This window comes from Grus americana, chromosome 10 (genome assembly GCF_028858705.1).
Source record: "Grus americana isolate bGruAme1 chromosome 10, bGruAme1.mat, whole genome shotgun sequence".
NCBI classification, from domain to species: Eukaryota; Metazoa; Chordata; class Aves; order Gruiformes; family Gruidae; genus Grus; species Grus americana.
In genome coordinates, this window is record NC_072861.1 from 6,400,754 (window position 1) to 6,428,658 (window position 27,905).

General features: G+C 39.9%; 1 protein-coding gene across 1 annotated transcript; it reads left to right on the forward strand.

The window, feature by feature from the left end:
• Positions 1 to 27,905, forward strand: ANXA2 (annexin A2). Its single transcript, XM_054837379.1, has 13 exons — positions 1 to 132; positions 4,926 to 4,985; positions 9,065 to 9,164; positions 14,592 to 14,686; positions 17,868 to 17,981; positions 20,951 to 21,041; positions 22,340 to 22,419; positions 22,750 to 22,809; positions 23,823 to 23,916; positions 24,683 to 24,778; positions 25,757 to 25,815; positions 26,492 to 26,614; positions 27,523 to 27,905. The coding sequence occupies exons 2-13, from the start codon at positions 4,938 to 4,940 to the stop codon at positions 27,580 to 27,582; spliced, it is 1,020 nt and encodes a 339-aa protein (XP_054693354.1). The 5' UTR covers positions 1 to 132; positions 4,926 to 4,937; the 3' UTR covers positions 27,583 to 27,905.

Sequence of the window (27,905 nt, forward strand, 5' to 3'; positions counted from 1 at the left end):
GCGCTGCGGGGGCCAGGGGGGGCACCGGGGCGGGGAGGGCCCGCCCGGCCCTACAAAACCCCGCCCGGGGCCGCTGCTGGCCCCAGCCGCCGCCAGAGCCGTCGCCAGAGCTTCCCTGCCCGCCCCGGCCAGGTGAGCCGTCGTCGGACGTCCCGGCCCCGCCATCGCGGCACGGAGCGGGGGGGAAACGGTAGCCCCGGGGGCCGGGCCGGGGGTGCGGGCGGGTGTCGGGCCGCCGTAGCCGCTTCTCCAGCGGGAGCGGAGCGGGCGCGGGGCGGTGGCACGGTGCGGCCGCGGCGCTCCAACGCCCCGCGCTTTTCTCCTCTTCGGCTTTACCTGCCCGTTACTTTTTTGTGCTCGGCTTCCCGTTGCAATCGGCGGCCTTGAAGGGCGAGTCTGCCCCCGGAGAGCTTCGTGCGCCCCGCACCAAACCAACGCAGGGTGTGGCGGCAGCTCTCGGAAAAGAGGAACTGGTCCCAAACTTCCTGAAACTTCCCCACGTACTCTTATCTTCTCCTCGTTAAGGTACACGACGTTAGGCTTAGCTGGACTAGTGATTATCCTGTAAATTCACTTTTCAGCCCGGAGCCTCCCAGAGATGCAGGCTGTGCCGGCCAGCCTCGCCGGCCGTTGAAGGCGGTGGTGTTCATGCAGCTGTAGCGAGGCTGGAGTTACTCTAGCAGGCAAGGCGGAGCCCTGAGCCCGCCTGAGCGGCCCCGCCGGGCTCGGCCTGAGGCAGCGGCCCCTTCCCTTCTCTGCCAGGGTGTGGCTGCGGCTGCCGGCGCCGGCAGATGCAGCCGCTGGCACGGGCAGAAGAGCAGCCCTTGTACAGGGAATGTTCCGGGGAGCCAATGCTTACCCGAGGTCTGCCTTCGCTCTCACCCGCGGCGTGCCAGGCAGCCTCTGCGGTGTCTTGCTCGCAGAGCCAGGCTTGGGCACGGCTCTCCCACCCGGCCCCGGCCATGAGTAGAAATACTGAGGTCTTGCTGCTGCTTTTTGGATTGTGAGTCAGCAGCCTGGACACCACTTCCTTCTCGAGTGAGGAGGGGGAGGTAGGGCGAAGGAATGTTGCTATGTATTTTAACTGGAAGAAAAGTGAGATGATTTCAGGATAGTCATGCAGAAGTGAGTTGTGTTCTTATACGTGGCAGCTTTAATTCTGTTCAATGTTAGTTGTTCTTATGTTTGTCTTCAAATGCTGTATCTGCACAGAGATGTGCAGACCCGACATATAGGTCAAGAGTGAAAGAGTCTTTTGGAACCTCTGTGCCTGTGAGTCATCCATCCCTATGTGTGCCTTCTGTTGGTGGAGCTAGTTGTGATAAGCAGCCCTAATGAGTGTAGTTTCCATTAGCTAATGAATGGAATGAATTGCCTTGATTTAAAAAGAAAAAAAAAAGCTTGGAAAGTTTCTGAAGTGAGAAGAACTTTAATTTGAACAAATAAAAGTCCTTAATTTTGTATGTGCATAGTACCTTCCTGGAATGGAATGTCTCCTGGGTTATGAGCAGCGTCTATGGAAGAGAATGGTTAAAAATCTGTTTGTGGTAGCCTGATTTAATGGGTTTTGGTATCCTTTTCTTTAAAACTAATTTTTTTCCTCTACGTGGTGCTTTAAATGATGTGCTAAACCTTATTGGGTGATTTGGGGAGATACAGCCTGTATCATTTGTACTTGTGGTTAGCACTGTATATAAATGAATGATTTTGAGTCCTTATTTTGTTTACACCAGATTTTGTGTATCTTCCTTGCTCTCCCTCATCTCCTCTGTTGCCAGGCCTTGCCCTAGTTTTTGGAGACCTGACACAAATGTGCTCCAAGTGAAAGAGTTTCCATTCTCTCATTCTGGGGATGCCGTTTCCTTGGCTCAGGTGTCTGAGAACACCCTTTACTCAATCTCTGTCTACAAGAGTATGATAAGTGCTTCTTAAAATGCTAACTCTGCTTATTGAGCAATGTAGTTGTTTGTGCATACCTGACACTTTTTGCCATGGATCACATGATTTTTTTCTGCTGTAATGTACGTGAGCTGCCCCTGGGAATGGTGATACAGGGCTACTTTTAAACACACGCTCTTCTGTCACCAAAGTTACGGGGATAACGTACTGAACGTAGACTAGGCCCAATGTAATAACAGATTTGCAAACCAGTGATTACTGTGGGGGTCGAGGTCAAAACAGATGCTATCTCTTTTAGTAGAATAATGTTATGATTCATGATTATGTAATGTGGATTTAGGAGGAAAACCAGTTGTAGAAACTTGCATTAAGATATCAAAGTATTAGTTTACAGCTGGAAGGTTGATTCTTTCCAGTGTAAGGAAGAACAAGTTAGTGCAAGTATTTTCTATTTACATGTTCAAACACACCCAGAGCTTGTCAAAACTACATCAGATAAAACCAGTCCATCAGAGAACAGTGAGAGTCTGTTCTCAAATATGAGTGCCTTACAAAGCAGGGTGTGACAAGAGATGCGTTTGTTCTCTGAGTAGAGATTCTTGCAAAAACTCCCATTTTTTTCTTTTGCCAGCTTGCTGCTGATGGGCGGTCGGTTGCTATAGCATTGTTGTGTGCTGATGATATGAACCTCCCAGTTCCAGGTCTACGTGAGGGTGTGCGTGTTCTATTCCTGGACTCTGTTCAAGTTTTTTGTTCCAACAAGCTTGATTCAATGTGGGTTTTAATTCATTTAGAAATGGGAGTCTTGCAAAAAGCTGTTCAGTGATTGTTTTGTGAAAGATTATACTGCAGTTGCTTTGCTTCAGCTTTCACAGGTGTTTTTTAGTTCTTTGTGACAAGACTAAAGGCCTTCAGTTGCTCATCTTTGCTATTGGTTGTAATGCTGTCAGAGTACAAAGGTCTCATTGTGTTAGGTACTTTTTATTAAGAGTAAACATTAAGAATTTCATAACTCAGTAATATATCATCCCTCTCTAACCAGCATGGTTAATAGTGCCAATAGCAGGTAGCAGCTTATTACAACTTCTGCAGCCTGTCTTTAAAGGGCTGGTTGGATTTTTGCTCTGAAAAAGATTTATTCTCAAATAAGTTGATACATGACTGTGATTTTAATTCTCTGTCTTATTTTTCCTCCCCTGGGATCTTAATTTTTACTTGAAGTAAAGTTGCTTTTGTTACTTACACCTAGGTTGCTTCAGAAGATGAAAGGTTTTCTTTCTGTATTCTAAGTGGGGAAATGTGTGATTATGGCAGTTACGCTACAAAAGCCATGTAATTGTGTTTCTGCATTTTATTTTCATAACACTTGCTATATCTGCTAAAAGTAAGGATTTCTTAGCTTTTCTCTTGATGTATGGGAGGCTTACAGGAGTTAAACCAAAAAATAAACACTACTCCTAGAATTTCAACCAAATCTTCAGTATTAAGCTATTTCAAACTTGTAGGTGGTTCTCTGAGCCCTTGGTTTCAGATGGACCATTGAATGGAGAGGAGTTTGGTTGGTCTGGGAAATTTGCCTGGGTAGCTAGTACTGCTTTCCTGAGAAAGCCCCAATACCATCAGCAGAGTGACTGATGGAGAATAAAAAGAGAATCTGAAAACCAGTTGAAAGGACATACCCAGGACTGGCTGCAGAATAGCTGGGAGTTGGCTCGGAGGGCATGGTATCTATGAGCTGGATTGGGGGAACTGGTGACAGCGTGGAAGTGAAGGGAGTGGCACCCTGTGAGGCTGAAAATAGTGCAATTTTTGTTCCAGGCTCAGTTACTCGTTAGTGGAATGTCACTGGTCTTGAAGTGTTGCTGTGCTGTTTCTTCTGCCTCTCTTCAAGCCAGCTCTTTTCCCCATTTGATAATGATCTCTACAACTTGATTGCAGAGTTCCTGAGAAACAAGCTTTAGTTTCAACAGGCAAAATAATGTTTGTTCCCTGGATGACTAGAAGGTAATGTGAGTGGCAATGTGTGTCCTTTCAGTATTTTCAGGAATTTGAGAGCAAAGTTTTGGGAATGCATCAAGCCTCTTAAGTGTTGGCTCTGGCTTACAACCTTTGGAAAAAATTCCCTCCTGAGTTGAGAGACCCTTCCAGTAAAACAGTAATACAGCTCTGGCGAACTTCCCTGACCAGAAACCAGAGCTGAAAAAAGGCAGGGTGTTGTAACGTAAGCATATCACATCAGCATTCATTTCTGCAATGTGTATAACCTATCTCAGGGTTGGATTTTTTTCCTGGTTTTCTGTATATATGCTAGCAACATGTTATACAGGTTCTGGCAATGGACCCACGATATTGATTATCTTGCCTCAACGGCTCTTACTTTTAGAGTTACAATTTTAAGAGAGTCTTTCTTACCTAGTATCTGGCGATCATGTTACTAACTGGTGTTTGTAGCTTGTCTTGTGATTCTTATTACTGGGGAGTCACTACAAAACCATATAATATTAGAGGTGTTTGTGGCCTGTGTCCAGGATTAAAGATTGAACGGCATTGTGATTTTATAAAATGTCTGTGTGAATATAGTTTCAACATATTCCATGAGTACTTGAGGAATTGAGCATCTGATTTAAATGCTGTTTGTTCCTGCTTTTTGGCTTTGAGCTGGACCAGGCTATAACATTTCTGCACAGTTTTCCTGGTACTGAGTTGTAAGTTCAGTTGATTCTGTTTCTAAGGTAGAGATTCTCTAGTTCCTAAGTATAAGTATTTAAAATGCAGAAGAAATGGGTTTCTTTAAGGAGTGAAGATAAATTTTTACTGTACAATAGAATGAAGACCTCTCACTGTTGCATTATTAATGGTGGTGTGGCTTGGAAAGTCTGAAATCTGCTTTCTTGCTTGGGATTAGCAGATTCATTGGAGTATGTCACTTTCAGTGCTGCAGCGTTTCAGGACTATACAACACGCTGATGTAATTGTACATATATTTAAGTCTATTTGTTTTGTTGTTGTTTTTTCTCTTCCTCCAGCATTCTTTCAAGATGTCTACTGTCCATGAAATTTTAAGCAAGCTCAGCCTTGAAGGAGATGTAAGTATTATTATCTAAACAAGAAAAGTTTGTTTTACTTAAATACCACATCTTGTTTCTTTTACAGGACTCTCTACCAACAATTGTACTGACCTGTACAGTTTACAAGATTCCATGTATCTCTTCTACTTAAACTTACATTGACTAAAAACCGAGTTAGCAGTGATCAGTTTTCAGTCACAAAGCAGTTGTAAACCACAGGACAATTATATGAGGTGACTAGATTTAATGACAGTTCTTCTAACTGACCAGCAGCATGAGTAGTATTCATGTGCTGGGCTGTATTAAAGAGATCACAGGACAAACTGGAGGGCTAGTTTGCATCCGTGGTCCCTTTTTCTTCCAAAGGAACAGGTGAGTTAAAGATGATAAGAGAAGATGGAAATGTGTTCGGTTTTGCTGATACCTTCCAAGTTTTCTTTTTCTTTTTCCTCAATTAAAAATTGAGAATGTTACTTAATGGGAATTAAAATATTGGGGATCTTATTCCTGCAATGGTTGTCACCAAAACCAAACTGCCTCTTGAAAAAGCTATTTTCTCACTTTCTCTTATAAAAGCATAAAGAATCTTGGGTTTGATTGTGTATTTTCCACCACATCTGCACTTGCCTGATAGTTTTATCGAAATACCAGAAAACCACACTCTCTTTCTCTGATTTTTTATGTTGCAACAATAGATGGTAGGGTTACCAGTGCAGTGTCACGGTATTGTGCCATGAATTTGTGGTTCTGTGATTGTCACTGAAGAGGAAGCGAATCCTACCCATGCATTATTCCATCATATTCCTTATAAATTTGCTATATTTTTAAATTTTATAGCCAGTAACTAGATCTGAGCTCGGTACAGGCAAACTTTTTGCCTATTTTCGTTACTTGTTGCAAAATAAGTTATACCATATGATCTTTGCGAAAGAGCTGTTGCAAAGAACTGGCCAGTGCATTGTAGATAAGTAGCAAAGCTGATTTTGTACTGCAAAAGCAGTCAACTCTTCAGATTTCTTGGTTGTGTTTGTTTCAATGGAGACTTACTTTTGAAATATTTGAGCAATCTATTCTCAAGGGCAGAAATGTTTCTTCCATGATGCTTGTGAGTAGTTGCAAAAGTCAAATTTGAATACTGTTCCATGGCAGCATTTTCATCAGAAATCCTGCCATAGAGTGTAAGAAATATCAGGCAGTTGGTTTGTTCTGTAGATTCTGTGTTGGAAGCCAGAATTATTGAGTAGCTAGTTTGCATAAAGGATTTGCCCAGTTCCCCTAAGCAATGATTCAGCAGGTTAACTGATGTTAAACACAGTTCAACTACCCATTTTTCTCAAAAGAAGTTTTTAACCTTGAGGGTATAGAATGGTTGCAGCTGAACCCAATTCCTGTCTTGTGCAATAAGGAATTTGTGTGTTGTACATCAGTGGTACAGCAATTGATTGGCTTCAGAATGAAGAAACTGACTTGCTTGCTTCAGCCTGGTATTATCTTCTCCTTCCTTTAAGGAAAGGAGGGAGTTGTGCTGAAGTTAATCTATACTTGCATTTTCTGCATCTATCCACAAGAGAGTATAGAAAGATTCTGTAACAAAGTTCTAGCTTCATGATGTGCTCCATCTTTGCACTGAGAATTGGAAGCCTATATTTTAGTCTAGACTTTGTAGGTTACTTGTCAGATGATGTCAAGTTACTGATGATTTTTTTGAGGACAGGGAATACTGAGATGTAGATATCTTGAAAGGGTCCTTGGTTTTTTTAGAAGAAATTAAGCCTCTTCAGCTTTCCTGTCAGTGAAATATGCTTCTCTCTTGTGTTCTGCTCTTCCCAATAGGATTGAATTTATCAAGATCAGAGGAAGTAAACCAGTTGAAGGACCTCTGAAGCATGCTAGATATGTGGGGAGAGGAAAAAAAAAAAAAAATCTTTCTCTGCTTTGGTCTGGCTGAGACTGCTTGTGTAGTTATGTACTAGCTGGACTTTTACTCCCACATCCTGGAAAATTTTGTATTGAACTAAATGGAAAGCCAGTTGGAAAAACTCTCTTTTCTGAAAACATACAGTAGCAGTACTGTGGTACAGGAGTGTACCAGAGTAATTTGAGACCACATAGTCTGGAATTTAAATGGCTGTTTTTCATAGGTAGAATAATCACCCTGATAAGACCTGTGTCTACTCCACTGAAGTACTCGAGACAGTCACCTGAGAGAGTAAAGCATAATCTTTGTGGATGCTGAATTTTAAGATGGTCCATTTACTCGCAGAGTAGCTGGCAGAAAGTTTCTGTCTTTCCTGGGTGTATGTATGTACATGGCATTTCCTGGGTCTTTTGGCCAGCATCAGAGGATCTGAATCCAACTTGTTGCATGCATTGGGTGGAAAGACAGAGGGAAAGATGGCTCCCAAATTTCAAATATGCTATGTATTTTCTCAGTGTATGATACCATCTTGCAGTAAAATACTCTGTCCAAAAGACTTGGAAAATACTTAGAGCTGGGTGAAAGGAGAGGTACCCAACTCTGCTAAGCTCACCAGGTGACTTGCTTCAGATTGTCTAGCAGTGCTGGTTAATTAGATAGAAGTGACACATGATTGTGTATACTAATGGGCTTTGGTTTAGGAATCTTTCAGGCACACAGATTTCTCTGAGGCTGCATTGCACATCTCCATTTACTGTTTCTGTTAGCAATTTGATCTGCTCACAGGAAAGGCTGTGTTTTGTGGTGTGGCTGTGGGCCAAACTGGGGCCACTTTGCTAGGCTGAGCTGATGGTAAGAGACAAAAGAAAGAATGGTTCAGTTTATTGGTGTTTTTTTGACTTGACATTCTCCACAGCATAACACAGACTGTCTCAAGAAGGTACAGTGGTTGCTGCCAGAGGAATCTGTTCAGGACAGTGTGACCTCTACAGGATAGAGTCAAATGTAGTCAAAAAACATGGAATTTTTTGCTTAAAATTTGTCCTCCTTTTAACAATTTGCATGATAAAGATCCTCCAGGGATATTAAGATAGCTTAGTCTTGTTTATGAACCTGGCTTTCTGTTGGAGTTAAGGACTGAAACAAAAATTTCCAGGGATCTTTACCAAGAAAGCTTAGTCATTCATTCACCTAGGAAACACCTATGACAATTTCAGGTGTTAGTCACTACACCTTTCTGCCAGAGGTTTAGGTCTCTAAATTGAACTCAGCAGACTGGGATTTGTGAATATTTCTCAGCTATTTATATGAAAGCCTGTGGTTTAGTTTAACCTGCCCATGGAAGGTCGTGATACAAGCTAAACTGTTAGCTTACACTGAAGCAGCTAAGAGTTGAATTCTGGTGACCTCCTGTTTGAAGCTGTAATCCTCAGCACAGGACAATAATAAATCTGATAAAAACTGGTAACTTCTAAAATGTTGCAGCTGTTTACTAACTGAATTTACCTGCAAATCCTCTTATTCTTAGCAGAGGTAATTTGAAATTTCATTTGGTTTTGTTAGCATCGTGCTACTTAAACCAAGTATCTGCAGGCGTAGTTTTAAAAGGAGATTGTAAATCACTGCTGTATTCTAGAACCGTAGGGTTAAAAAGATTTTTTGGTGTTACCTTTAAAGTCCATGAGATAGGGCACAAAACATGTTTTGACTTACTCATTGTTAATTTTCCATCTCCCTCTACTTTTTTTTAATTGTAGCCCATAATCCAAAGTAAAGCATCGGCTTCAAATCTAAAATACTTCAGACTTTCATGGCAGATAGTTAGACTTTCTTTGAATTAGCTTTCTGTAGTCAATTTCCTTCAGATCTAGCCAGATAACTCCAGATTTTAGAATATTGAGGTTTAGTGAGTAAACTTAGAATGTGTTAGGTTTTTGCTGCAGTAATATATCTATTTGCATATATTCTTTGTTATAATAGGCATGGCTGGGAGTGGATTTCTGGACCGAGTTCAGTGACTTTTAGCAGAATTCTGTTTTCACAGGTACCTGATGGTAGTTCTTGTATTTAAAAACTTGGCTAAATACCAGTTCACCAAGAGGCACATGTTTTATTAACTGCAGCAAGGACGGGATTACATGATTTAACTTTGAGGTGGTTTTTCTTCTTTTTCTTCTAGCATTCTCTCCCACCAAGTGCATATGCCACAGTTAAAGCCTACTCAAATTTTGATGCTGACCGGGATGCTGCAGCCCTGGAAACAGCCATCAAGACCAAAGGTGAGGAACATGGGCTGTGGCTTTGATTCTATTTGTAAGATAGAATTAAAAAAAAAAAAAAAAGTACTGTGTCTCAAGACCAACATTTTAATATCCTTATTCTAAGATACCTATTTTAGGACATGTTGTATTTCTCAGACCTCACTGATGAAATCTTGACTGAGTAAAGATTTGAACTTTGTAAATGCATGCTTTGAATATGCTTTTGAACTTAGGAGTTGTTATCACTGAAAATGTCCACTTTTTTCTCTTGATTCACTAGTACTTCAAATTCTACTACTTTTCTGCCACTGAGAATAAAGTGTCAACTTCTGTGGCAGTGATTTGGGACCAAGCTCTGAATCGCAGATTTCTCCTGGATTATGGGATTGGACATTTCTTCTTCCTTTCAGCTCTTCAGAAAGCTGAATAGGGATGGTTTGAACATTTTTCTCCTGGGTTTTGAACTAAATGCTCATGTGTCTTGTATTAATTTGAGGTCAAAAAAAGTCCTAGAAACAACAGAATCTAGTTTCTGAAATGATGTTGCAGTATTTCAGGGGTAGGGCAATGTGAAAGTCCTCTGCTTCTGTGAGCCAGGCTCTCAGGTGGGCTTCCATCTCCTTATGTCAGTACCACGATCCACCACTTCCACTGGCCGGTAGGAGACTGTGATGGAGCAGGGCAGAGATGCAGCTGCATGGAACAGCCTGAAACAGTCAGGAGGGCAGGGAGACTGAACTACAACTCGGGAGTAATACCTTGGTGGTACTCCCACGGCAGCGATCCTCTGTCCTTGTCCTGCTCTGTAACAAAGAAAGGGTGTGCCATACTTTCCAGACTTCCTCCAAGCCAGAGAAGCAGCAGCTGGGCTTAGCTGGAACTGACAAGTCTTTTGCCTACATGTCAGGAGAGGGAGAAGTTTAAAAGCCAAACAGTTTTTCATCAGAAAGAAATGCAGAGTCTTCCCTCAGTGCCAACAAAGCACATGTTTGACTTGCGAGAAAATGTGAAATATTGCCCCTCCCTAACAAGAATGAGGATTCTTTTCGCAAGATTTCTTAATTTAACTGTAGAAATACCTTGTTTGTTCATTAAAGTAGGTTCAGTTCTGATTTTGAATCATTTTATGGTTTGTTTTTATTTTAAAAAAAATCCTCTTGCAAGAGGGGAGTGTCACATTTGGCAGAAGATGCTTTGTATGTATGTAGAGTTTTGTCTAGACTTAATAATTTTTTACAGCTCTGACTATAGGGCAAATCTCAACATGTCAAATATACCATGAGACTTTCAGGATAGGTACAAACTTACACATTTTAACACTCAAGCTGTTAGTTAATGCAAAATGAAATTGCAATGTACTAGGCAGTACAAAAGCTTTTCCAGTCAGGAAAGCCAGGCTCATGTTGTTTTTTCACTTTCTTCCAGCAAAGATAAGTGGTTTGCTGAGTTTGGTTTTAAGATACGTGGAAACATTTTGTTGGAGAGATGATTCCCAGCTCTTTGAACAAATAATAGGGAAACTTATTCATGGACCTGTGTGTTTATAAGATTGAGTTTATCTCTGCTTATTAGCTTGTTGTCCAGGAGATTTTTTGGGAAGGTGGCTTTAAAGGGGAGAATCTCTTTATGGTTTCAATACTGAATCTTGTACCATAAAGACTCTCTCAAAGGAAGTATTCCTGGGGGAAATAAAGCACAAGAGTGTTAGGACCCTTCTTCCAGGTACTGTTTCCTTGTACTTTGAATGCTTGGTTACAGGATATTTTCATCTGCTAATTCAGAAAATTTGCTGAGACATGAACTCTTTAAAATAGTTGTGAGGGTTTTTTTTCAAAAGAAAATTCTGAATAATCCAGACAATAGTTGTTTTTTTACAAGCAGTGATGTAAACAGCTTCAAAAAAACATGGACATAAGAAGCATTTGGGGGGCTTTTTACAGGATAAAGGACTCCTGGTATCTCAAACCCATGTGTCATGGTTTAACCCCAGCTGGCAACTAAGCACCACACAGCTCATATTATTGTTATTGTTGTTATTACTACCATTCATCTTCTCTACCTTTGTTATCCTATTAAACTGTCTTTATCTCAACCCCATGAGTTTTTTTTTCCATTCTCTTCCTCATCCCCTTGGTGGGGGAGGAGTGAGAGAGTGGCTGCACAGTGCTTACTTGCTGGGGTGAAACCATGACACTGTGTCATCCGTTTTGTTCAGAACAATGCTGGTGCTGTTGTTTTGGCCCATAGAAATTCAAGTACAGTGTCTTTTAAACCAAAAAATTAAAAACGCTAACTGATCGTTTTGGTTATGTTAATTTCCTCTTTTTTTGCTGATTGAGCCATAACACTGCGATCTTACCAATGCAACAGATTGTCTCTTTCAGAAGAAAAGTTGTTATTAATCAGAAGGGGTTTTTTTAAGATATGTTTTCCCCCCCCATCAAATACATTTCCATCTGCAAGGAATTTTCTTGTTTTAAAAAAGAATTGTGAGCCCCAACGTCTAATTTTGAGTTGCCCATTGATAGAAATGCACTGATAAAATCTGCCCACCCAGAATAAATTTGGAAATAAACTTTTGTTTCATTACCCTGAAACTTCTAGAGATTTTAGTGAACAACAAAGAAAAATGTTTGAGCTCCTCTCCTGCTCCACCCCACCTCAGCAGATGTGAGTCAGCATCCTGTCCATGCAGCATGATTCCCAAGTGTGAAGTACAAGCATTTATTTTCCGTTAAATGCCAGAGCAATGAGTTAACTTCATATTTCCATCCACAAAGCATATGAATAAGAAACTTGGGTGCAGTCATTTGCAGGCTTCTAATCTATCACAATTGTGATAAAACTTGAAAATGTCATTTGCCATTTCTGAATGCCAAGAATGATTGAAATTTAAAATTTATTTAAAAGCTTAAGACATTGGCTTATGCTGTGGCCCTGCGACAGCTGAAAGGCCCAATGTCTGTGTGTGTGTCTGTGGCCATTTCTGGACTGGGAGAATTTGTTTTCTTTTATAAAATGGGAACACTTTAAATTGTGCAGGACTAGATTATGGCTGAAATGTACAGTCAGCATGTTTTCAAACCAAAATTTGTAACTAAGACATATGATGCTTTGCAGGGCCTTGTGACTTTTCAGGCCAAGCTCGTATGAATAAGCACTGATGTAGGTCTGCCTCAGCATGAGCTAAGGACATAAGGCTATCAAGTACAGTATCTCATCATGAAAAATGTGGTGAAGAGGGAGAAAGGAATTCTGGATTTGACTCATCATTTTAGATTCTGTACCTAGGGGCTAAAAGGTCTTTTGCAACATTCACACTTTATATGATTAATTTTGTAATATCCGTTGCAGTCCTTTGTTTCAAGTTGCTGTGAGGTTGCTTTGGGTAATAAGGAAAATAAATGTAGATGGATTCTGGCAGGGATCTGAGTCCTGCTAGTAGCTGCTGATCCGGTCCTTACTTTCTGGTTTTTATCAAAAAAATCATCGTTTACACTGATATGTGTGCAAATGTGAAAGAAGCTATTCATAATACTTGTAGTAAATGAAGAGACCAAGTCAAAACTCTGGGCTTGTTCTGACCTCTAGATTAGAGCCACCTATTTGGTTCAAAACCTGGCATGCAAGTCACCAGAAAAAATAACCAGGTACACATCATCTTCTGTTACAGAAGAATATGCACTGTACTAAATGTGCAATATTTAGAAATAGTTTTGCCTCTTCTAAGCTTCATCCAGTCAGTCTGGAAATAGTCCAAAACAAATGGTTACACAGCATAGCTATAGGTTAGCTTGATATTTGAGCATAACAACGAGAGCCGTTCTAACTGTTTCCTCTGTCCATCCATTCATAAGCTATGCTAACTCTTCTGTTTGGAAGACTTTATTATCTGGACGTCACTTCTGGCTGTGACTCTGGCACACTCTCCACCTGTTTTTGAATGGTATGTCCAGACAGCTTCGGTTAACCAATCACCTACATGAAGTACAAATGGACATTTTACCTAGGCGCTGAATTGAGTGATACAGACACAAGTGTGCATTGGAGAACTGGGGAAGGGGACTCAAATTCTTTCACTTGCATCCTTTTACAAAGCATTTTAAGAAAAAGATTGTAGTCATCCTACAAAAACATAATTGTGTTTGCTCTCTTAAACAGAGTAAGAAAATTAAAATCAAAATGAGATTTTACTTGAGCAAGCTAGTGTGTCCTCACTCAGGCCTTTGGAAATTTCAACCACCTACGATTTGATTACAGAGATAAGTCAGATGTTCCAGGTTCATCTCAAGAAGCTCAAGAGCCTCCGGTCCAACCAGGCTCTGGGATATCTTTTGAGTTGCCAAGACCAAGCTGCATGAGGATTGTGATCAGAGGAAGAACTGTGCTAATCCAAAGAATACAAATTGAGGAGAATACAGTTTGAAAGCAGCAAGTGAAATGGAGAAACTGAGAGGGAATCTGAAGTGCAAGTTAGTTGCAGTGGGCAGGGGCAAGTAGAAAAATCACAAGATGCTGCCTGCATTGGAAAGAACATAGAGTAGCAAGTAGCTGTATCTAGGAAATAACATCTGGAAATCCTGCTTCCTGTACAACATAAAAGCTTTTTCTCTATATGCATTGAGCTGTATTAATGACCACTACAGGATCTAAAGCTGTGGTTTGCATTAGGTTCTGTTGACAGCCAGAGTATCTAACCCTAGATGCATGCTTTGACTTTTAACTTAGAATAAGTCTTAATCATCTCCTTGCGTTCATCCTGCAGTTTACTGATATGTAGTTCACTTAAAAGATAGGTTGGGAGTTTGAGCATCCAAGTCCTCTAGGCATGCTAGTTAAAACTCAGGATGGATCTTTGATGATTTCAAAAAGTAGCACATACATAGTTCTTCCAGTGTCAAAAACCCCTTCTGTCTTCCGAGCCTCTGAGCTGCTGAGAGAATGAAATATACTGCTTTGTTTTCCCATTTTTATGTTTGGAGTGATAGTTAAGTGACTGTGGGTTAAATAGAAAATATAACTGCTTTATTAAGAAGCCTTAATTGAAAACACTCTACCAATATGACAGGGCAGGCTTTAGTAAGTTCAAGCTCATGTCAGTTTTAAAGCCTGTGTTTTTGAGCAACTTTTTGCAGAATACTGAGCGACTGAACACGGATACACATGTGAAGCAGAAAACAGAGGTCACAAAGCTGGTCACAAACTAGACTTTGTTGAGGTGTATGCATGCCTGTCTACGTAAAGGTCTGCATCACATCAAAAATTTGGGCCATAATTGGTTGCCCTTTCTCCAAAGCCAGGACATGACATACACTGACTGATGAGAGCTGTTGGGCTCTGCCCCAGATAGCACATACACTATGTTTTGCATGTCAGAGAACATATTAATACAAAGAGAACAGTAACAAGAAAGCTTTTTTAACTCTTTGTCTTATGTCTTTGTAGGTGTGGATGAGGTCACCATCATCAACATCCTGACAAACCGCAGCAATGAACAGAGGCAGGATATTGCTTTTGCCTATCAGAGGAGAACAAAAAAGGTAGCAAAATACGAAGAAATACCAACTATTGAATATTTTTCTTGTGGACAGTTAGATTTTTAGGGCTTGCATGTTTCACAGTTAACTGGATGTAAACTGGAGATAATTATTATTTGGTTTATCTTTTCTCTGAAATTAAAGATGTATCTACTTTGTGCTGTCACAGTTTAGGACTGGTGGGACTTCCAAATTTGTTGAGTATGCGCAACTGGGACTGAAATCTGTTGGAGACGGTGGTTTCCTAGCACCTCCAGAAATCACAATGGGTGACACATCAGTCAGCCACAGGAATCCCTGGTGAAATATGTTAAATGATAGTGAAAAGCCATTGATATGAAATGTCTCAGTTTGAAGGAAGAGATGAAAGGGAGATGCTTTAGGGGATTGACTTTTTTTTTAATTTTTTTTGCTTAAGACAGCTCAGCATAAGGAAAGTATTCTGTTTCTGTTCACAGAGCTAGCTTAAATGAGAAGAGGCTGCAGTCAGTTGTGCTACAAACGCTGCGGATGTGGAACAAAGTGATATAATCAGTTGAACTATGATTAGATATTATCCTGTCAGAAATACCTTAGGTACTGATCTGTTGATGGAGAGAAATCTGTATAAGGTGTGCAGAATTCTGCATAATGAGTCTTGCTATCTGGAAGGCAAGAGCTGCTCTCTTGACTTTTGAAGTTTTGAGAATCTTACCATAATTGAAGTTTTATGCCCACAAAAAAGAGGAAACTTGTATAGAGTTAGAATTGTGATGAATGTATCTCTTTCAGGTTTGCCAGACCCCAAATGGTAGTCCTCCAATAGCAGCCCAGAATCCTCATCTGAAACCAAATGTAAATCTAGAGTTAAATTTTGGAAATTCATCAACTTTTATGCATGGCTGATATAGGCACATGCAGAAGCACACACAAGTTGGATGCATGCATGCGTGCACACGTCTGCACCCTGGCAGTCACACCCTGTGGGCACTGGGAGAATCGTGCATATAAGTGGACCCTAATAGTGAAATGTGTCACTTAAAGCTTTGTTACATGTTTTGCACGGCTGCAAAAATGCACAGTCAAGAAAATCTGCAAATTTTTTTTCATCTAAATATTCCTCTCACCTTTTTTCCTTTCTGTGACCCAAGAGCAAACTGAATTTATTAAGTTTAACAAGTGCCAAAGAATAAAAGAGTCTGTAGAAACAATGGAAATTTGCAGTAAAAACCACTCGGTGAAATAAAATAATGAATGGCAAGAGAGGAGGAAGTAGGATGTGAAAAGACATGTAAGTGTATCTTCTAGGGACAGTATCTCATGATTTTCTTTGGCAACAGGTTGTGCAGATTTCTTTGGCAGTGTCTTGTTTTGTACTAGGCTGCTCGTTTTGTGTGTTGCAGGATTTCTCAATAGATCATTAGAATTTTAAAAAAGTCGCAGATCTACTTCTATTTTCACTCCTTTGAGTTGAGCTGCATCTAATAGGAACTACTGGTAATCTTGAGGAACGATATTTGATCTATGCAATTTTTCCCCATCTCCAGTGTTAATGGAGCTACCAGTGAATACTGGGGGTTCTGCATGTGTATGGTGTATGTGTCTGGTCAGTCCTAACTGCCGCCAATAATCTCCAACTTTGAAATGAACTGCTAATATCCAAATGCTCATTTGGAACACTTAGTAAAACTTTTTCTCTTTGCTATTTATAAATTAACGGTATCTGTCAGTTGCCTGCTTCCCACTTCTCTCTTAGAGTGCTCCTAGCTGTGGCAGAGAATGGCAGAGTGGAGACGCTGCTTTCCTGGTGGCAGGAGATGATCTTATTTCTCCAGAAGTCTGCTAATATGAGAGCAGGTGTTTGTTTCAGTTTGAGGTGTTTTGTTGCAGTTATTTTGGTAAATCCTACTGTAGTGATTTATATTTCCTTCAGCCTTCACACCAAAGTGCAAAGATTGCAAAAATTTCACTCAGCTAATTGGAATTCATGGCATCGTCCTGAAATTTGTTGTAAAGCTATGCGGTATCTTTGCTCTTTCAGCTGATATCTGAAGAAGCTGTTTTCACACAAATAAATGATGGGAAATTGTAGCCAAAATTGAGTTATTGTATTAAAATCTTTCTTAAACTAAAGCAGCTAGATGCCCAAAACCCCCATTTACTATCTCGATCAGTCCATGGCAGTCAGTGCATACAGTATTAGCATGTATAAGTGCCCTGGATTAAATGGGTGACTCTGGAAGCGAACTAAGTGCCTTGGCTCTTTATCTCTCTGGTACAAACTTCTCTGCAATTTTGCTGAGATCACTTTCTTTCCCCCCTTTCCCTTGCCCCTCAAGCTCACAGATTGTTAGTGTAAAAACCAGCAACTGAAATGCAGCAATTCTCTTCTGAATGCTACAGACTTAACTTCAGTTTAGGGAATACGTTGATCTGTGGGAGCCCCAGACTTGATCCCGGGGATTTCAACTTTGTAACTATGCTACAATGAAGCTGATATTAGGATTATTCAAGTTGCATCTGAAACCCATACAAGATGACATGCCTCTGACTTTATTTGCTACAGGTTTGCATGCATCCTGTGAAGTGAACATACCTGACTGTTTCTTTCTCTAGGATTGACTGACAAGTAACAATAGAGACTTTGGCTACACACTTCTGATAGTTTCCTTGAAGGCAGAGATAATCTTTCTGTGCTCAGGGGCGATTTTTTCTCTTCAGCTAGATGTTTGGGAACTGGGCTTGTGCAGTGGAATAACTGTGCAGTCAATTTTCCGATGTCTCAGCTAGTAAAGGGCTGGGATAATAGGAAAAACGCAAATAATACAGTGCTACTGGGAAAATTGTGGGAGTATGATGGAGAAGCACTGACCGCAGGGAGTCAGACTCAGATCCAGCTGTGCTTATTAGCTCCAACAAAGAGTCAGTGCTTCAAGACTGGAGCGGAGCTGTTCAGATGTGTCTGCACCATGCTTCCCAGTCAGCCACCAGTGGATTTCTTCTTATTTTCAAAGGATGAGGAAAAAATTCCTTTGCCCTAATTTCTTTCTTAGGCTTTCACAAAAGAAAAGCTCTTTATGTTCTGTTTCCTCGTCAATTGTGTAAGAAACACTGTTGCAGGCTTGGAAGCTTAAAGCACTACAGGCTCTGGAGATCAGAAGTGAGCTTTAATTTTTTTTCTTCCATCATTCCTCCTTTTTTACAGGAACTTTCTGCAGCGCTCAAGTCTGCTCTATCAGGTCATTTGGAGGCAGTGATCTTGGGCTTGCTGAAGACACCAGCACAGTATGATGCCTCTGAATTGAAAGCTGCCATGAAGGTAAATGAGCTTTGAAATTCAAGTATGATAGTCTGATATCTCTGTCTCAAGAATGAGTATGGACTTCATATCCAAGGCCACAGTTTTCAAACATATCCACTGATTATTATATTTTTTTTAGTACTACAGATTAAGAATCCAGCTGCAAGGCATCCAAAATGAGAGAAATTCTGGAACCATGTGATTTTAAACTGTTAATTAAATCCTCTCTTTAAGGAAAAAATAATTTTCATCAGGTCAGGAATAACTGATAGGCTGCTTTGGCTGGTTGCTGCTTTGCTGACTGCTTTTAAAAACAGTGTACAGGTTCATAGTACAAAAAACCATTAAGAGAGCAGCTGTTAGCTGGAGCCATTAAATCCTCTGCTAGCATTTATAGGCTTAAAGAGTAGTTTCCAGTTATTGGGTCAAATCACTGATCTTGAAAGAACATCCAGTACCAAACCTGCCACTGAGTAGAACACAAGGAGGAGGAGGATGGGGCATCAAAAGCAGTCTTTGGAGAAACAGCGCAGCAGTGAGTCACTGTGTTCAGCCCCCTTACAATCACAGGCAAGCATGGAATAGATTGCTAGTTTAGAAATATCCATTCTGCAGGCCACTGAAACCAGACTGAGGGGTGCTCTTGCCACTGCATTCACCTTTCTAAGTAAACTAAGGTTTGGGAATTTGCATCTCTAATCATCACTTACATTCTGAATGTTCTTGATCTAGTTTTTTTTTTTTTTAAGTAATTAAAAAAACCAAGTATTAAAATATGTCTGTTGCAATTCAGAACAAGACAAAAAACAATTAATTAATTTCTCCAGGTTGTGAAAAAGGAGTTAAAAAACGAACAAGCAAACAAAACCGCCGTCCCAAAAAAATCCCCAAAAAACCAACCCAGTATGGAGATGGTAACTTTTTAATGGTGGGCCAAATCCCTTCTTTGACTAATCAGATGCTGCCCTCTTCTGGTTTAAGTAGATGCTAGCCATAATTAGTTTGATTTTGGTTTGTTTTGATTTGTTTGTTTGTTGGGGTTTTTTACTGTCTTACATCTGGTATGTTACATTTAGGATGACTGTATACTTAGATAGCATTTATGCTGTATTTACAGCCCGAAGACCAAGCCATTACCTCAGAGTAACCACAAATGTAGAATATCTTATTCTCTCTATAGGTCAGCTATTCCCAACTCCCAAGCACCTAATCTAATGTTCTGAATTTGCCCGAGCTTAAGTTTGACTTGATGCATAGAGCATAATAAGCTCTGACATGGGAATCAAAGTTGAGTAAAGCAAAGTTATTGTTCAGGAGTTAATCATTTTTCTGGTACACATTGTTATGAAATACTTAAAAAAAAAATTTAGAAAATCTTAAATTTTGTTAGCCTCCATTTCTTCCCCACATACCTATTAGAACCCCTCTATGGAAAGCTTTTCCTAATTCGCTTAGCTGTGAGCTATTTTTATAAAATTGCTTGGCTTTAGTCCTCTCATTTATTTATTTTTTTCCTTCAATAGAGACACTTTTTCCAAGAGGGTAGTTTTCCACATGATTACCTCCATTTTCCACACTTAAAAGACTGCAGCATGAGAAGTTTTCCCAAGATATTGCCCAGCAGACTTCTCTTGGAGTCCTGTGCAAACCATGCCTGGTTTTGCCACATACCAAATGACATTGTGTTACAGATGGGCTTAACAAACAGCATCCTAACAGGAGGCATGAGTGTTTTTTTTCTGTCTGCTGGTGATGCTAGAAGATGAGGCTAATGAGATTAGCATGAACATGGTTCATTTGTAGGTAAGAAATAAAACAGAATGAAAAAATCGCCAATGGAGTTATTTTTTAAAAAGTTTCTTTTCAAAATACTGAGGCATCTGGCTGCCAGATGGCTTTACCAGCTAGTAACCTAGACATTCTCAGTGGTCACTGGAAAGAGAGAAGCATCTTCAGCTTATGCAAGTTAGTCATCTGTTCTGAGCCTGTCCTTCAGAGTTTCCTGTCTTTCTCCAGGAACAAGAATATTGCAGTGTTGTTAGCTATTTATTGATTTTAATTTGGGTGTTTATCTATATAAAATAATTGAACAAGGTACAGAGCACATTGATCAAGCTGTGTTGGAGTATCTGAGTTACTATAAGGTTTAATTGATAGCTGATACATCTTGATGAGGTTTGTAATTTTGTTATAGTACTAATACCTGTATTATTTTTTAAACAGTAGTAAGGCAGCTTAGTTCAAAGTACTGATTCTTCATTGACCTTGATCACAGATGTGGCTTTGAAATACTATATAAGACCTCTCAATTCAATCAGCTTGTTCAAAAAAATATAAAATCTGAATGTTTAGTTTATCATACTAAATACTTTTTTATTTCTTAATATCACTAATAGTAATGTTTCATCTGTATTTGTGCATTGTGAAGTAGATGGAAAATATGGACAGTTCAAAAGAGGCTATTTATTAGCTTGGAATTCAGAACATGCTTAAACTTTGCTGACTTGGAGACAAGGCCAAGGCTAATGATGGTGTCATCCTTGGCTTTGGGTTTATAGCGGATGACTCATATGGAGGTAGGTGGGGAAGAAAAGCAGGGAAGAACAAGTTGATTGTTGCCTGTTTGCATGCTAAGAACCGGATTTTCTTCCTGTGCTCTCAATGGACAGAAAACAATTGCATATGGGCCGTGATAAGTTGACCTCATCCAGTTATGCTGGTGGGGAGGCCACTGAGTGTTACAAACACGCACAGCAAATGCACATTGCCCAGAGATAATATCTACAGGATCTCAAAGCTATTGGAGTAGACTTGGCAACTAAAAGTGTACCATCTGGGGTTTCTCAGGCACACTTAGCAAAAAAATGTCCCTGAATGGTTGTGAAACTGTTAGAGTGAGAGAAAGGAGATGTCTGTACAATATTTTTAAACTATTCAAGTGTGCGTGTTCATTTCTAGCACCTAACTGAATCATCTGTGTGTTGCAGGGTCTGGGAACTGATGAAGACACACTCATTGAAATCATCTGCTCACGAACAAATCAGGAGCTTAGTGAAATCAACAGAGTCTACAGGGAAAGTGAGTTTACTTTGAAAGCTTCAATGTACTGTGTTTTTACACAAAGTTACTTGGATAAGTTCCCTTCAGTGTGAATTTGATTATTAGAGTCGCTTACACAACATCTGCTTTGATCCTCTGGCAGTTGGACATAAGATAGCATTTTGTACTAGTGTCCTGAATATTTGTGTGTTGGAGAACATTTACTACTCATGAGTCATGTCTAAATGATTTTGAGGGGGTTTTTTGTAAGCTACGTACATTCTGTGCATAATGACAGAATAACGATGCTAGATTTATGGATTCTAGGATCAATGGTGTAATAAGTAGGTAAATCTGAAATCTACTGATGCATACTCGTAAGTGTATTTGGTAGACCTGCCAGAAAAGACATGAAATAAAACTTCATAAAAGCATATATTCCGCTTTTCAACTTTTCTAAAGCATGTTATCTGATTGAAGCTATGATTCTTAGTTGTTTATAAGTAGATGTAAGAGTGATCTAAGATCCATTCTCAAAAAACATTACTTTTCCTTTAATATTCCTTGTGGTTTTATATTGGCCATTCTGATTGGGTTTATCGCAATTCAGTAGTGCAGTTGTGTAGTGCCTGTTTGTTTCCCTGAGCTTCAGAGGTTAGCTTCATGACAAATTGACTGAAATGTAGAAAATTGCTGTGTGCTAATGCTTGACAGTTGTCAAGCAATTCTGGTAAGGTGCTGGCTAAGTCAAAAAGCACAAGCAAGCAAACCCATGTAGTCTTAATGGTGGGTATCGAAAAAACCAATACTTACCAGCAAAGAGAATGTTGCTGTTGAAGAGAGAATGCGTTTTTGTAGCAATATAGAGTGTTACCACTTGGAAAGCAATGAAAATGTTTAGACACCAGACCAGAATCACACACAGCATTCCTTTGATTTATCATAACTGCTTTTGTCTTTTGCATTAACTCATAATCGTGGTTGTCCAGTCATAAATCCTCAAGTGGAGAAGGCTATGCTATGTTTATCAAACAAAACAAATTTTCATTGGTAGCTAAGAATGATCTAGCAGGATATTAAGCTTAAAACAATACTCCCTTCCTCAGGCTTTCCCATTATCTTTCCATGACAGTTTCATTGCATTGGAACTCTCATGACTAGCTGGTAGCAATGTTGGTTTTGTCGTATGCAAGCATGCGTTTGTTTTCATTGTCTTCCCCATGTGACTTAGATTGTAGCTGTTTATGTGCATAAAACACAGTAATTAGCAGCTGTTCTTCTAGTAACAGAGTATTTCTAGGACACCATTTACTTGAAAATAATTCTCCGTTTTCTAGTGTACAAGACAGAACTGGAAAAGGACATTATATCAGACACATCTGGTGACTTCCGCAAGCTAATGGTTGCCCTGGCCAAGGTAGATCTGTTCATATTCTTCCACTTTTCCTAATGTGTCTGCCCTTTGGTAACTGACTGATGGCTGCCAGTAAAATAATTGGATTTCTGATTCATTCTTAAATTTCCTTGTATTTTTCACTGTCTTTTGGTGGGAAAAAAATATTCAAATGTTGAAGGGCAAAGTATTTTGACAGAAATGCAGCATTCATAACAGCAACATGGGGATGGAGCATACTGTTACTTATTTAGCAAATTCAGATTACAAAAATCAAAGAGAAAAGAATATGTATATAGCAAACTGCTTACTGTTTATTAAACCTCTTCTAAATGCTGCTATCCTCGTTTGAAGGGCAAAAGGTGTGAAGATTCCTCTGTGATTGATTATGAGCTGATTGACCAAGATGCTAGGGTAAGTGCTGGTAATGACCGTTAAATGTCTTAAGTTGATTGAGCTTTTAGGGATATTAAAAGTACAAATGCTATGGGAGTGAGAACCATTTATGAAGTAGGCCTGTATAGTTCAGGTTGTCTTGCACAGTACTGTTTGCATGCTGTCAAGGTATCTGCCACTTGCAATCTTGATACCTTCAGTTACCAGTTTTCACGTGCTACTTACCTGCTAGTACCTGTACAGGAGCTCTCTGGTATTTCACTTAGGCATATTGAGAAAGAGAGCCTTTAACAGGAGGAAACACATACATTGTGAAGGTTGCAAGCAAGTAATTGAGTAAGGTGGAGAGCAGTACCGTTGAACTTAGTGGCTGATAGTGCTTGCTTATTACATCTGTATCTGTCAAGAGCAGTTCTGCTTAGGTGAACAGCTAAATACAGAGTAAAACCTGTAGATAGGGGTAGATACGAAGTAATTAGTCTTAGTTTCAGATTAGATCCATAGATCTGAAGAAGAGAAGACTGACAGGAGATCTTACCAATGCTTATAAATATCTAAAGGACAGTTATTGGTATCAAGAGGATGGGGCCAGACTCTTTTCAGTGGTGCCCAGTGACAGGACAAGGGGCAACGGGCACAAACTGGAACACAGGAAGTTCCATCTCAACATGAGGAAAAACTTCTTCACTTTGAGGGTGACAGAGTACTGGAACAGGCTGCCCAGAGAGGCTGTGGAGTCTCCTTCTCTGGAGATACTCAAAACCTGCCTGGACACAATCGTGTGCAACATGCTCTAGGTGATCCTGCTCTAGCAGGGGGGTTGGACTAGATGATCTCCAGGGGTCCCTTCCAGCCCCTACCATTCTGTGATCTTGTCCTTGGTAGTCTGCCCAACCATGTGTCTTTTTGTATTTCTCCCACTGACATAGTTCCAGTAGTGCTTGTTTTCCAGTAAGGAAATTATATACATTTGTGATGTCTTCTTGTGTAACTCCTGATTTTCATGATTTTGCTTTTCATTCTAACCCCAGGAGCTCTATGATGCTGGTGTGAAGAGAAAGGGAACTGATGTCCCCAAGTGGATTAACATTATGACTGAAAGAAGTGTCCCCCATCTGCAGAAAGGTACTATTCAAGAGACAGATTTATTTTTTTTACTATAAGAGAAAATTATACCAATGTGGTAACTATTTTGTCCCAGATATGATTGAAATGAGTGTGAAAAGCACTCATAAAACATAGCAGATCTCATAAATCTTAATTCATGTCCAAGGTGGTTTTTTACTTGTTTGGTTTTTGTGGTTTGGTGGGTTTTTTTCAAAAAATACAGTTATTTCTGTGGATGTGTTAACCTCACAGTTCGAATGTGTGTGTGGAGCTCTTTTTTACCCAAATGTAACAATGCTCAATTATATGTCTTGTACACTGAGAACAAAAATGATACAAATCTAGAAAACATGGGTGCAGGAGACTTTAAAAAGTCCTTTAGCTTTTCCCTCTGTCCCAGGGTAGCTTAGCTTCATCTTTTGTTTAAATCTGACAGTGAAGACTGTCAAAAGCAGCTCTGATACTGCTATAAGAAGCACATGGGAAAGCCATTTGAAGACTTTCAGGGCCTAAATCACTGTTTCAAAAAAATACTAGTGCAGGATTAAGATGGTATTTTACCAGATTATGGAGATGTTCAAGGAAAATAAAAAGGCCATAGCATGGGAATGTTACTATCAGCTGACCAACTTAGGCTGTACTTAAGACAAAGTTTTCAGAAGGACTTGGAGAGAGGTTTTTTTAATCATATGTCTCTGCGTTGTGCTCTGGTTTTGATTTGGGTGGTTACTTTTACCAGGTTTTGGTCTGGTTTTGGTTTCATCTGTTTTCTTTCTTGTGATAGTGTTTGAGAGGTACAAGAGCTACAGCCCATATGATATGTTGGAGAGCATCAAGAAGGAGGTTAAGGGAGATTTGGAGAATGCCTTCCTTAATCTTGGTGAGTTACCCTGAAGTTAAAAGTATCTTTAGATAGGATCTTTTCAGTACTCTTGCAGTGTATTGTGATAATGATAGGGCCCAGTGTTCTCTGTGTTGCTGGATGAGAAAAAACTGGAAGTGCTGGCATTACTGGGTCCACTAGTGTATTTTAGGATATTACAGGTATTGAGAAGTAGCATATTTTTGCCCTCTGCAAAATATAAAACTTGCTTTCCAGATGAAAATAAAATTGCATGTGTTTTGTTATCTGTTGTTAGTTCCACTTCTGTCTGATATAGAGGCTTAATGTTTGTTTCCCCAAACAAACAAAAAGGTTGGAGCTATAGCTGAACACATTAAGTATTCGATATAGACATAGACTGGAGAGAGAGTAGTGTGTGTGTGAGAGAAGACAGGCAGTGGAGGATGCTAGAGGCTAATAAAAGAGCTGATTTGGCGCTGGATTCTCAGAAATGGGGAGGCAGGCTGTAAGGCTGGTACTGTGGCATGAGATGAAGATGACAAGGATGTCGCCAGTTTTAAGAGGAAATTCTTTAAGAGGGAAATCCATTTCAGACTAAGGGTGGACTGGGAGCTCTGTAATGCAAATGGAGAAAAAACAGAGCTCAACCTTGAAAGGGAGACTTCTCATGGATTAGCATACAATGAGTGTTTTCAGAAAAGAGGTTGCTTATAGAAGACGAAGACTGAATTGTGATGTGTGTGTGGGAGCACTAGCATTCTGAAATGATACTAGCGATGGAGGGAGATACTTTCTCAGATTGTGAGCATTTGTGGCTCAATCATGAGCTTAGCCAAACAACTTTGAAGTAACAACTCAGGTAAAAATAATTTCTCTGTGTCCCCTTTTAGAGAAACTTTTCCTGAAAGCCTTATTTTGACTACCTATCATGTCTTTTAAAATGGCTCCAAGATTCTGTGTTCTGGTATTCCATGTATAGGCAGGATGTTTAACTGTTCTTATCTCTCTCTTCAGTCCAGTGCATTCAGAACAAGCAGCTGTATTTTGCAGACAGACTGTATGATTCCATGAAGGTAGGGAAGACTGTTCTTTCTTTCTACTCATTATTTTTCTTGCCATTGTTTCATCAAATTTTGATTCCTTAGGCACTTTTATTCATATGACACGTGACTGACACATGAATAAATTAACAATGACTTAGTATTGTTCAAAAGCATTCTTTAACAGTTACAAGCCTAGACTATCTTTTCAGATGGATCTGGTATATGGAAAGATAGGGAAGGGTCTCATAATAATGATCTGTATTAGATCAGTTGATTATAATTAGCAAAGTTAGGCACATCTTTTGCAGGTAAGCAAGAGCTGATAGCAGAAAAAAGCTGTTTACTGAAGTGCCAAAATAAGGCACTAAATTTGCCTCAAAACATTTTTCTCAAGAAAAGGGATGAAAGAGAAACGCCTGGTGACAGGCATTGGGCAATACCAGGAAGACCTCCTGGCGAACCAGAACTGCAGCTTACAGTCTAAGTAGTTAGATTTGTGACTGGAAGTTGGTCAAACACTGCTGATGAGAAAGATATGTTCATGCTCCAATTCCTGGATTGTAATAATGGCCTTAGTCAGAAGGTTTAATTCATTGCATCTTTTATTGCTACATCGCAGTTGCCTGTAGTTTGCTGCCTTACCATTAGGTACAGTGGCCTTTACGCATTTCAGCTGTTACAATTCTAAACGTGTATCTGCTTGTAGGGCAAGGGAACCCGCGACAAGGTTCTGATCAGGATTATGGTCTCCCGCTGCGAGGTTGACATGCTGAAAATTAAGAGTGAATTCAAGAGGAAATACGGAAAATCTCTCTATTATTTCATCCAGGTAAGTTTTTCAGCTTTCTCTTACATCAATGGTATGAACCTTTGCAGCAGCCCTCATTGAATTAATTGTACCATTAGAATTCATGGGAGGTGTTTTAGAGGGTGCAGTGAGAATAATATGTTATTATCCATGTACTATTGAAAAACCCACCTTTAACTTTACGGTCTACAGCTGATGCAACTCCTGGCAACCACCTGATGGTATATGTAGGCTCTGCGGAATCAGCTAATGTGTTATGAAGGAAAATTCTGTTCACCTGTCCCTATCCTCAGACCAAAAGAAAAGAAAAAACAGAATTGCTCTGTGATTGCTGAATGAAAATAGAGCCTCTAAATTGCTGCTCTCTTTCATTTCAGTGCCCAAGGAATAGGCTTTTAGCTAGAGTGATTTTTGTCCATTTCTCTGATTGGGCAGGAGCTATAGGTGCTAGGTTTTATTTCACGTGGGGCATAGGTGAAGAGCTTGTGCATCTCTTTAAAAACTAGTGTTCTACCCACCCTCACAACAGCATATGATACGTTCTTCCTTGTGTAGATGAAGTTGCATCAAAATCTTAAGCCAGAATCTTTTGCTGAAGATGTCAATTGTAGATTATAAGCAAATTTTCAAAATAGTGAAGTTGATGTGTGATTTTTGCAGTGATCGGTGAGAAGGAACAGAATCAAGTCCTTCAGCTTTCCTTTATTGCGTTACTCTATTTCTTGGCCTTGCATTTGTATTGCAAGAATGATAAATAATTTCAATTCCCACCCAAGTAAAACTCAGTCCAGATAGTCTCCTCCAGGCTAACAAGGCTTCAACTGTGAAACATCATCTATCGCACAGGTTTAGAATATAATGAATATGCTTTCATATTTTGTGACTGTTTCCTCATATGTATTTTGCATTTTTCTTCCCTTGCTTTACAGCAAGACACAAAAGGGGATTACCAGAGGGCACTGCTGAACCTGTGTGGTGGAGAGGACTGAAAACTGTGACAGAAGAAACCCAAATCCAGCGATATGCCTTTTTTGCTCTTCGTTTTACTGTAATCCTAGAAAAAATTGACTTGCCTAGCTAACCTTGGCTTGCTTCTGTATTTGCAAGCCCACTGACGTAGTATGCTTTCCGGTGCCATGTGCACTTCTCTCAGCAGCAGTGCTCTGCTTGGCTCTGCCAAAGGTCCTAACAGCATATAGCCAGAGAAACTAACCTTCGAAAGGTAAACGAGGTTATGAGTGCTTGCCAAAGGCTCTGCCTCTCTGTGCGATGTTTCTAATAAAACATAAATAAAACTGAAGTTTTACTCTAA

What these genes read in the sequence shown, in the direction of transcription:
- ANXA2 (XM_054837379.1), top strand. Translation starts at nt 4,938, where the DNA reads ATGTCTACTGTCCATGAAATTTTAAGCAAGCTCAGCCTTGAAGGAGAT. An exon ending in AATTGAAAGCTGCCATGAAG is followed by an intron (nt 17,982 to 20,950) that starts GTAAATGAGCTT and finishes TGTGTGTTGCAG; the next exon opens with GGTCTGGGAACTGATGAAGA. An exon ending in GACTGTATGATTCCATGAAG is followed by an intron (nt 25,816 to 26,491) that starts GTAGGGAAGACT and finishes ATCTGCTTGTAG; the next exon opens with GGCAAGGGAACCCGCGACAA.